This window comes from Pygoscelis adeliae, unplaced genomic scaffold (assembly GCF_000699105.1).
Source record: "Pygoscelis adeliae isolate BGI_AS28 unplaced genomic scaffold, ASM69910v1 Scaffold155, whole genome shotgun sequence".
NCBI classification, from domain to species: Eukaryota; Metazoa; Chordata; class Aves; order Sphenisciformes; family Spheniscidae; genus Pygoscelis; species Pygoscelis adeliae.
In genome coordinates, this window is record NW_008824932.1 from 5104131 (window position 1) to 5116232 (window position 12102).

The 12102-nt window shown below is 36.4% G+C and overlaps 1 protein-coding gene across 1 annotated transcript in view; it reads left to right on the forward strand.

Annotated features, from left to right (window-relative positions):
• The window catches only part of COL4A3 (collagen, type IV, alpha 3 (Goodpasture antigen)), a 50471-nt gene that overhangs the window by 8074 nt on the left and 30295 nt on the right, over positions 1-12102 (forward strand). The window contains exons 7-15 of the mRNA XM_009325116.1: positions 1070-1132; positions 1645-1680; positions 1795-1836; positions 3299-3376; positions 4862-4924; positions 5194-5250; positions 7814-7858; positions 9300-9398; positions 11252-11339. Of these exons, the coding sequence (XP_009323391.1) occupies positions 1070-1132; positions 1645-1680; positions 1795-1836; positions 3299-3376; positions 4862-4924; positions 5194-5250; positions 7814-7858; positions 9300-9398; positions 11252-11339 (571 nt within the window). The remainder of the gene's footprint in view (positions 1-1069; positions 1133-1644; positions 1681-1794; positions 1837-3298; positions 3377-4861; positions 4925-5193; positions 5251-7813; positions 7859-9299; positions 9399-11251; positions 11340-12102) is intronic.

Here is a 12102-nt window from a genome sequence, read left to right on the forward strand (position 1 = left end):
TTTTGATTTTGAGAGAGAGAGAGATACATACATATATATTAAAATATATATATATATAAAATAGGTGTGTGTATGTATATTAAAGTGACTTTTATGTAATATATATAATTTTAATGTATTGTTTATTTTCTCTAGACACAGTATTTTTTACAATTATCTCACTAATTTCAAAACCAGAAAGTAATTCTGTCTTTAAAAAATCATTAACTTTATGTAATCTGCTTAATACAATATATTCAAAGTCTTTCTTCTGACTTTACAAAACAGAGTACACCAAGACAATAGTAATTAATTTTGCCATCAGAACCAATAGTGTCCATTATGGGTTAGTAAAGTGAGATAGGGAAGTCATGTTGCAGACAAACAATATTTTAGAAATGGAGAAAAACTGGTCATAGATTTAGGGGTTTACCTCTACATATAGAGTAGAGTAGAGTAGAGTAGAATAGTTTGGTTGGAAGGGACCTACAACGACCATCTAGTCCAACTGCAAAAATTGCCCATGAAGTAAGATTGAACAGATCAATCTTACCAGCTCAACAGATCAATAGAACCAGCTCAACTTCTAGAGGGGTACTAACAAAGGACGGTATGATCCATATTTAAAAGATGGAGATTAATAGGAGAAGGCAGAGCAGACATTTCACTTGACTGTTAGAACAAATGGAGGACAGTAAAAGGAAAATCAGAATTTTTAATTTTCCATTTCTTTGAAAATGAAGCTTTGAAGTATAGAATTTATTGCATAGAATATTCGAAAGATTAAAGACTTATTAGGGGTAGCAATAGGACTATAAGGATTATGGGAACGTCCACAGTTAAATAGGACATATATCCTCACTTGAGTAGTTTAGTTTTAGAACAGATATGTTTTCTTATGTTTCAAAACATATTTCAACCAATGAAGCAGTGGGGAGGAATTACACTCCTGTGTTATCCTGAGACATGAAAAGGAAATCCAGAGACAGTTCTGCTCCTCTGTTTGTTATTCAGTTCATCGAACTTAAGTGCTGTGGTTTGCTCATAATCTTGCCAGGAGATTTATTCCTGTTTCTTTTTTAATATGCAGGGTGCCCAGGGTACTCAAGGATATCCTGGGGAACTTGGACCACAGGGCCCTCCAGGGGCTTCAGTGAGTATGAACTTATGTCTCACTTGTTACTTTAACCTTTGGTTTTCCCAGAAACCCATGGAATTACACAAATACAAGTACCTGACTCTCCCAGACTTGTTTAAGGTCTAGAGACACATGTATGTGAAATACATACCCTTCTGCACACATCTGATTTTTTTTTTTTCAGTTTCTTTTGATTATTTTTATGCATGATAATTTCCATGTTTTCAGAAGCATCCTTGTCCATGTAGGTTGGACATAAATAGGCATAAATTTTGATTTTCAAGTAATTACCCATAAGTTCACTTTAAATACTAATTTGTATAACTGTAAGAAAGAAAGATGTGTATGTTTGCAACTAGACTGTATAGACATTCTGTCACTCACAACAAATTGCGGTTGTAAAGGTGGGAGAAAGAATAAAAATAGTGATATACCTCACGTGAAAACTGGGTACTTCAAAACACCTATATTGGTGCTGAAGATTGTAATTTTTTTAATTAAGAATTCTTTTCTTTCCTTTTTTGTAGGGCATGCCAGGGAAAGCAGGACCTCCTGGACCTAAGGTAGTCTCAGATTGGTAATAAAAATGAAAAATTCCTATTATGTATAACATCAATTAACTTGTTTTGTAGGTGTTCTTAAAATTAAAAAAATAACATTTGGGGATTCTTTTACAGGGTCTTATGGGACTGAAAGTAATAGGAACGAAAGGAAAAAAGGTAGTTGTATGAAATGCTTAAAACATTTTTTGAGTTTTGTTTCTGTTTTCTGCTTTTTCTGTTATACTATGGTGAAATGTTTGGGGAAGTAAGTACACTGAAATAAAAATTTTCAGTATATGTGTTGAAGTCTTTTATTGGAAAATGGAAACATGGCAATTAATATCTAAGGACAAACTGTTTTCACACAAGAGCCAATGATATAAACTTCCTGAAAGAAGGGTAGAAACCTAAGAGGAGCCAGTAGTTAATATTTACTAACACATAGGATTAAATTCATTTATATATCATTTGCACAGGGTTCCTAAATGCTTATGTAAGCATGTAAACATTGGTAAATATATAGCATCTGTAGACTCACAGCTTCTTATGGCCAACGTCTTTTCAGTGTCAGCCTTTACGATGCTAGAAAACCTCCCAGATTTTGAATAAAAATTGGATGATTTGTTGTGCATGTTCTTACTTTGTATCCCATATAATTGACATGAAGCTAGAAATGACTCCGAATACATATATTGTCTCTCAGGACCCTCAGCCTGCAGTTGGAGGACCAGTGTAGTCAGTCCGAATGTCCTTACAGGACCCTTTTAAGAACTTGGGGCATCTCACGGTTATGCTAACTGACCTGCACTGATTCAGCTGTCAACCGAAACAGCACTATCTGACAGTGGGATTGGTTTTAACTTTCTAATTACTACCGGGAATGTGCTAGAAGCTTCCTGGGAAAATTTCTGTAAATAGAATTGATTATTCATTAGCATTAGCTCAGTTGACCTTGGAGCATCTTGCTTCCTGATGAGAGAGTGATGCATTCTTTGCTGTTATGCTGCAAGTGCATGCAAAGGCATTCCACTGGCTTAAAATCACTGAAAATTATGGATGTTGTTTTGTTGAGCTCCACAGGAAAGATCACTTTTAGGACTTTCCCTGTTCTAAAAGAGCCTTGATGAAAAAGTGTACTGCGATATTTATGTTTTTGGTTAAGAACATGTGAAAGCTAATTTTATCTGTCAGCACTATATTACAATCATCTCCCTGTAACACACAGACTGCAGTTTTGAGGGTGTCACCAAAGACAGTTCATGTATTTTATTGATTGACTTAAATTGGGAGAAAAATAGTAATCAAGGAGGTATTTTTATTTGATTTAGAGTTAAAATTGTCGTATAACTTTTAAGTAAATAGTAGTAAAATTTGTAAGCTAATTCTAGATACTTTAACAGGAATCAGCATATGCCTTTTTATATTTCTCAGCTAGGAGAAGGTTGTCATGGTAGTCTTAAGTCTTCCATATGCCTTTTTTATTGGAAGATAAATAGCAAGCAAAGAGAAGTGTTAACTGTATTAGCGGCTAAGTGTAATGACAGGAAAATTTTCACGATGTCAAAAGTATAGCGATGGTAATTTGAAACAATAAAAACACACTGCTTGTAATCACTCTATTTTTCTTTTTTCTTTCAAGGGTGACACTGGATTAACTGGACCCCCTGGACCACCAGGAACCGTTATTGTGACGTTAAGTGGACCAGACAACATGACGGTAGTAAAATTGTTAAACATCACATTCAGATAAGCCATCTTGCTAGGTTTTACTTTGAGAGGACATTTTCATCTTCGTTGTTCTGATAACATTTCCTTTTACCCATCCTAGCATTTTTCAGACTTGTTTAGTTGGATACTGTGTCTGTACAGTATTACAGTTGGATAGTGTGTCTGTACAGCCAGCTCAGCTGTGTAATCACATGCACATCTGCACAATGCCAGTGGAATGCTAAATGCTTATTAGTAACCCACCTGCTGTGGATCTCCCAGTACTTGAAAAGTAAATCACTTTTAGCTTCACCGAATCAACATGGATTTTCTGAATGGCTGTCAAAGCCACAGCTGTGTTGCCCTCTGGGCCTTGTCACTGAAAGTATCAGGACTCTGAGCTACCGGAGTTTCACAAAAGCTTACAACACATTCGTGTACATTTCATAGTTCATTTTCTCATTGTTTCTACTGGAACATGAGTAATCATGGAAAGTATTGGGAAAACAATGAGTATTGGAGAAAGAAAATACTCTGATTCAGCTTTCATTTTAAATATTGCTTTGTGAATTAAAATTCTTGCATGTTGTCCTTCTATAGAACTTAAACACCAGTAGTTGATACACAGTTTTAAGTCTTCACATATTAACAGAACAAGTCTTCAACCTGTTCTTGACTCTGTTTTCCTTAATTAACTTGCATCTAATCCATGGAGTTATCAAAACTCCCTCTCCATTATGTGCTAAAATAAAAAGTGAATTTTGCATCAAGACTGTACTGAGGAGGGAAGAGAAAGATTGCTGAAGCAAGGTTCAACTTTTAGGCACAGCAGCTCTTCCCTGTTTAAATCAAATATGGACCACCTGGAGCACTTCCCAGTCACAGCTGTGGCAGTTTATCATAGGGGAATGGCAATTTTTCAGAGACTTTGGGCATTAAGGTTTAAAACCGCCTCAAAACTCCTTACATAAATAGTTTGGGGCATGAGTCTAACCAGCTAATAATTAGGCAGTCCATAAACTTTGGCTTTACAATGACCTTAGGATGTGGCCCAGTACATAGTAGTACTACAGAGTAAGGTAGTCTAATGTTGAGCCCACAGAGGCAAGGATCGTGTGGATAGCCACTGCATTTACATATTGGAGGTAACTGTAGCTCCAGTGAAGCAACTAAGGTTTATTTGTTTTTTCACTTGCAATTTGTTGCCATTTCTGGGGGTATTTACTCCGGTCCCCTTGCATGCAATCACAGGTAGGTCCTTTTGAACTCGCTATGTTCAGAAATACGTGCTGAGCCCATTTCTTTTCAAACATCATAGACTTAGGCAGGAGCGCTGATACGAAGTTTCTGTTTCTTTTAGTCATTTAAGTAGAACCATCCCTGCTTGAAGAAGCTTGCTGGTAATGTAAGGATTTCTTGTTTGTAAACTTGAGTGTTATGGTAAGCACAGAAAAATCCAAGAGACCATATTAATTTTTTATTTCCTGTGTAACAGGACTTGAAAGGAGAGAAAGGAGAAAAAGGATCAAGAGGACTTCCAGGGCCAATGGGGTTTACGGTAAGTGACCAGAAGTAAATCCCTTAAATCTAGATGTTCGGGCAGCGTCACCTAGTAAATGCTACTCTTTAGAGTCCAGTATTTACACTACTTTTTCCAACCTTTAATGAATAGAATAGAACTAATGAATAGAATACCTATTAATAGCATTCTAACTGTACTCTGTTTTTATACTTTTTTTTTAAAGATAACAAAATTATAAAAGTTATATTTAATTTAGAAAATTAGAGTCTCAAAATATGCGTATCTTGAGGGTGGTTTTGTTACAGGGGCCAGTTGGTGATTCTCAGAGTGAAAAGGGTGACCGAGGAGAACCCGGAGCACAGGTATGTGCAAACAATTGCATACACATATGTATTCTTTCCTGAAAAGCAGTTTTGCACTAGTGTTGCTCTCCAGTTTTTGTTTCAATGCCACTCAGAGCAAATTTTCTTAGATTCAAAAGCTCTTTCATCCAGTAAACCGGACTAGAGAACTGAAAGTCAGATGACTGTTCTTGTAGGCTCAGATAACGAGTACATGAAGTAAAGGTCAGTTGATGGTGGATGCGCTTCTATTTGTTTTGCTGTAAAGGTTCTACTGTTGGAACTTAGTAAAAAAAAAAAAAAAAAAAAAGTGCTCTTCTGAACACATACTAGCTTTATAGTGCCAGTGTATATGTAGAAGAGAATTAAAAACATTGGGTTTACTTAAGGCAGCAGACTTAAATTGGGATGCTCAACCAGCAGGTATGTGGAAACGTGAAGAAAGTTGTCACGAGAGTTATTCTGTTAACAGGATAGTAAGTTACATAATTTCACGGCGGCATGAGAAAAAAATCATATGTTTATTTTAAAAAGCACACACATTAAAATATAATTTACTTGAGTATATCTACAATTTGAAGAGAATTAAATAGAAAGGTACCACCTTGCATTCAAATGGCTTTCAAACTTTCAGATAAAAACTAATCAATGAAAGATGCAGGTTCTTAGTAACTAAAACTGTATGAATTCATAACAGTTTACCAATATGTAATTAGGGGAGAACCCTAAAATATCCAAATAAATCAAAATGTTTTGTGACATTTTCTGAGCAAAAAATTTTTATTCCAGATACGTTTTGGAAGCGATATTAAGAAAAATAATTTTCAAATGAAATATTTCATCAGTCCAAACATAATATTTTGAAACTTTTCCCATACTTTCTGTGGTTGCAATAAATTTCCTTCCACAAGGAAAGGTAGCAAGACAAGACCAGTACTACCTGTAGATTGCTCCTCCTTCAATTGTATGGTGCAATAATGATGATGATGCTGTAGAGCAGGTTGATTGTTATTTTTATTATTCCTATGCATTATGAAAATTCTAATTTCTATTTAAGTTACTGGTGTAAATTACTAAAAGTTCTTGCTATCCAATGTGTGTTATTCTTCCTCCATCCTCTGTGTTCCTTCAATATTATGTCTTCTGTTTGCAAAAGCTCTCTCCTGTCATGCAGTGGTTTTTTAGAACTCTTCTTAATTCACCTCTCCCTTCTTTGTGGAGGAAGTAGTAGAGCACCCTTGCTTTTCTGCCTGTTGACCTTGAAGAATGCTAAGGAAATACAAATAGTGTTAAGACATTGACTGACTGGCTATTCTAAAGTGAAAACAAAATGTTTCCTTTTGCTATTGAAATTGCATCAGTGAGCACAAAATATCAAATGGCTCTGGATTTTACGTTCTAGAAAAAATTATTATTTTGTGCAAGCGAGTTTTGAGCCTGTGGTGACATCATTCCAGCTCTCCTTCTTGTCTTCCAGAGTATCACCTCTGGTTAAGTTCTGCCATCTTTTGAGTATTGCTGTTTTTTCTGATGCTTGCATTGTAATTCATGGTCTGGTCATCTTTTTCAAAATTATTTTAAGTTTCATTGATTTATTCTGTGCAAAACAAATTTCTAAAATGTACTTTTTCCCCTGTTATTCCGAGCTCATAATCTTCTACCCCCCTTTTATCTTATCACTACCTTCCTGCTGTGGATGTTAATGAACCAGGTTTTCTGCCCTCAAGGTGGCAAGTAAGGTATCCATATTCAGAATTATGGTTTCATTTCCTTCTGTTTCTCTCCCCATACCCCCCCCCCCCCCCCCCCCCCCCCCCCCTTCTTTTTTTTTTTTTTTTTTTTTGAAGAGTGAACAGTCTCTCAAAGTTTTGTTTTTTAGGGTTTTCCTCTGTTTCCCCCCCCCCTCCCCCCCCCCCCCCTTCTCTCCCTTCCCTTTGTCTTCTTTTTTGGTGATTGTTATGAATTGCTTAACAGGTATTGTTGCCACACTAGATGCCAGGACCTCAGCAGAAAGCTGCCTAATGTGCTGTGCACCACAGAAAACAGCAGATACCTCTGGCATGCTGCCTCCTTCTGTTTTCACTTTTCCATCTACTGCCCTACTTCCAATACCTTTGAAGTGCACTCCCTATTCTTTTTCATCAAATAATTTCTCTTCACGTCATCCCTTAACCCCATTTCCTGTAAGAGAAAATTTCCCTTCAGTATCTTTCCATGCGCACCATTAGAAGGGCTGCTAGCTGCTGTATTGTTTTATCATTGTCTTGCTTCTGCAAGGACCTGATTTTACACCAATTTTCTGCACTTGCCTGGCGCTTTGTGCTGGTCAAGTGTCTGGCTCAGCTAATCCTCCACAGGAGGAGGAATGTCCAGGGAATGTCTTACTCCCTGTTTTGTAGTTTTATGAACGTTTAGTTATGATTAGAAATAATGAACATTTTTAAAATAGCCTTAATGGCTTTTCAAAATTTATAAAGACCTAAATTACAGTTATATTCACAGCATTTAGTTGTTATGCTCTTTGAATGCAATGACCCCTCTTTTGATCTTCTTAATTATTTTATTTTATGTTTTTCCTTTGTAGGGTACACCCGGAAAAGAAGGTGTCCCAGGTCCACCTGGCTTACCGGTAAGGAAGGAAGGAAGCTCTCTAAATGCGTTCTAAGTAATAGTCATCTGTTTATCATGGTCGTATCTTCCTGTCACAGCGTTTTCCCATTGCAGAATGGGTATGAAAATGTTGATTTGCATACACGATGAAACATTTCCTTTCACACAGCTGGCCTTGGGACATACCATGTCCTCATAGAGTTATGCTGGAGAGAGAGGCTCAGTTCATAGATGTTGTCTTTTCTGTGTAAAATAAAAAGACCTGTTGCTTGCTGCTGACTGTCTAACAGGTTTGAGACACCACCCAAGTTATGTAAAATTAATTCTACGGAGTTTAATTCTGGTTAGTCACATTGAAAATCTTGCAAAAGAGTTATACCTTCACTTCAGCGTAAATCAAGAAGCAAAATTAATAATTTTTAATCACTAGAATCAAAGACTTTCTTTTACAAAGAAAAAGTTATTGTCAAGGTCACGGCTGCCTTGGCCTGAAATAAAATAACTGATAGATATTAAAACTGTCATCTTGTCATCATATAATTCTTAAAATATGCCATTTTATAACGAAAATGATCTCATTTGTGTACTAAATTAAAAGCTAAAGTTGTTCAAATGTATTTGGAATACTGTATTCGATTGGTTAAATACCAATTCTTTTATATTTACTTCACTTCCACTTCTACTGATATCATTAGGGTCACAGTGACTTTACAAATATCTTATCAAAATTCTTATTGTCAGAATTTTGTCAGATACATATTTCATATGTATCTTACTAAAACATCATCTTCATGCCAAAACAACCTTCGCAGACAGTCTAAACACATTCCAGTCTGATGTGGAATGACAGACCACAAAGCTCTACTGCCTCAGCTAACAGAAAGAAAACTTTCTGTCGTGACAAAGACATGTCATTGCTCTGTTCCCATTTCAACTTTACTAACTAGCAGTGCATTCAACTGCATAAGCCTCTGAGAAGTCCCTTTTCCTTGCATGTATACACTTGCGGAAAGCCTTAACAGCAGTCTGCACTATTTTCCTTCCTGGTCTTGCTGACACTTCTTTAGATCAGCACCATGTTGCAGACCGACCAAGTTCTGGGAGAGGGAGTTGCTGAATGCGAGAGTCTCGCATTGCGTGCAGTTTCTACCCTTTCAGAAATAGTACTTTGCAGAGGGAGAACAAACCAGAGCCTCCTACGCTTGTGCTGTCCAGAGCAGCTCCACCTTGGCATTGATGGAGTGTGCCATTATAAAGTCAGGTTTGGATGAGAGACCTGCGGTGTTTCCCACAGACATGGAACTGTACCCCAAACTGAGTATTTCCCTGAGATTTCTTCCCCTGAGCAAGTCACATTCACCTCGCCATTGCCATGAAAGATTAAAGCTTTCCATTTTAGATCTTACTGATGAGAGTGCTAAAAGATCAATCTTCATAAAATTGTGTACTGTCACCTGCAGGGACAGAAGGGTGAACAGGGCAAACCAGGACTGGCTGGCAGGCAAGGAGCTAAGGTATTGTCTAATGGTTTTGTTGTTGCTTTTGAGGATGAGGATAAGGTATGTTTTGGGGTTATTATATCATTTTATTTACCACTGTGTATACAATGTGTTTTACTTTACCTAAAAGATGACAAGTAATGATATCATGGAATAGGGGATGGATCAGCTGAAATAGATCATGTATTTGAACTGGTGTCCATCTATGCCTGCTGATGTGTTCATGTAGTTTTTGATGTATGTGGCTGAATAGTTGTGCAAGGAACAGAGTGGTGGTGAAGGACTGGTCAGGAGCAGAAGTTCTTTAATGTTATGAGCAATGTACTGAAGTAACAGTGGGTACCAAATGTAATGTCATATATTGTTTTTAATAAACTAACCCATCTCTCTCCTCTGATGAAGGGGATGAAAGGAAGCACTGGTCCACCTGGAGCTTGTGGTCAAGTACGTGTAAATTATCTTCATTATATCATTTTTCTAAACCATTAGAATAAGTCGAACTGACTGTATGAGGCAATAACGGATGTCCCATGATGCTGTAATCAAGGCACGGCTTTCTCAAAGTACTGATGTTGCTGAGAGTCTCACAGAGATGGCATCTTCCTTCATGTAGAGCTGGATGCACGATCAGGGCCTGGTTAGACCTCGCTCAGTTCCAGCAATTTTGACAGCAGATTGGACTGTACAGAACAGTTACAAAAATTCACAGGAGTTAATTTTTAAACCAATCTCTAATCAGTTCCAGAACAGGTGCTGTCAATTTTAAAATCCTAAGAAGACTTTTTAAAGAAAGCAAGAGATGCTATGAGTACAATTTCTCTGTCTAGTCATGCTGTCTCGCTAGTGGCTTTCTTAAAGGCCCCATGCGCACCTAATGGAAACCTTCTGCCCAAATTGTTCGAAAGAAATAACTTTGTAAAAAGCTAAATCATTTGTGATACTAACAGAGTACTAAAAAAACACTGCTTTTCAAAAAAATCAATAGGAGAAAATAAAAATTTTTAATTTTAATTTTAAGCAGTTTTTTATTCCTTTTAAAATTGGTGCATTAGTAGTCCGTTTAAATTTCAGTGTGATGTTTATATATCAAGGCACAATACTTACTATAATAGTGGTTTGCTAGTAATGGTGCCCAAGCAAAATAATCCAGAAAAGAGCAAAAATTTGTAGTGTTAAAAAAAAAAACCAACACCAGAGTTACAGCTAATTGCATTTTTATTTTGCCTGTCATTTGTAGAAACTTTGAAACATCATAATTATTAATTAATTAATATTAAATTAATATATTTAATTATAATAATTATGTCTAATTATAATAGATAATTATATATTATATGTAATATAATATAATAATATATCATTAATAGTTAATATTAATCATAATATTAAACTTTAATAAATTAAGTATTTTTACAGGAATGACTTTCTAATGCACATGTGATTTAAGTAGTTGATTTTTCTCTGTTTTCATTTACCATTACTTAAAAGAGCAGTCTAGATGTAGCTGATGCTGCTTTGAGCAGAACAGACTAAACTAAGTGATTCCTAGAGGTTTCTTTCAAGAATATTTTCTATTTCATGCTACCGTAATATTCATGATTGGGTCTCCAACTTATACCTTGCCTGTATAACTGCATCTGCAGGCAGAGGAGTTCTCTGGGAGTTGAGGAACTGGGCTGAAATCCCAGCCCCATCTATTCATACAGGTCTCTTGGCATTATCTGTGCATAACAATTATGATTTCATTTCTGGCTGCTTGTAAGTACCATGTGATTAGAAAGGTCTCATGGTGTCACAACATCAAAATTATGAATGAGATCGTAACATTGTTCAAACCAGATGTTCAATATGAGGCACTGTGCTTCTCTCTTCATTCTCACTATTCTTTCTTTTCTTACCATCTTTCTCTTAAGACAGAGTATTATGATAATGTGGTTGGTGAAAAAGGAGATGAAGGACCCCCCGGACCTCCAGGACCAAAAGGTCAACGTGGCATGCCTGGTGAGCAGGACATCAAAACTAGAATCTTTTAGCAAGAGCTGACCACTCAAAGGGCTTGTTTGCAGGCTAGGTTTTTGAGCACCCAGCAACCTGCTTCTGCCTTTACAAGAGTATTTTCAAATTACTCCTATCAAATTGCAGAATTGAAATGTATCCAGAAACTTTGATTTATGGCCGTATTTCCTCTTAAAAATAATGAAGCTGGCACGCTTATCTGTGCAGATCATTGAGTTGAGCACCTAAGCTCACTGACATCCTGTCCCATGACCTTAGTGGGCTACTGCATCAGCACATTATTTGTATATGCCATAGACTTACATCAGAGCTGTAAGTCTCCTATTAAAGGTCATGCACTGTTTTCTCTTTTTTTGGTAGCTTTCATAGTTTGTCTTATGCCATTTTTATTGCCTATCATTCAAAAAAAATAAAGATCTGCAAGTTTTTATTTTGTTTATTTTGGCCATGCTGTAAAATTAAAATGTACTGATTTATTATTTGGGCTGTCTCACAATATGAGAAGGACTTGTGGGCTGAACTCTGAGACAGTATCTTGTACGCTATATCTTATACTCATCCAGCAAGTCCTTGCTTTCTGTGTGTTGATGATCTAGTTTTACGAAGTTTTTATGTATCCAAGTGATTGTTTTGCATTTAGTGAATACTCTTTGTTGTTACAAGTCTACTTACATACTTGCAAGGGATAGCAACAGGGAAGTTGAGCCTTGCAAAGGTATTAATGCATTGTTAAGAGGTGGTATATTTA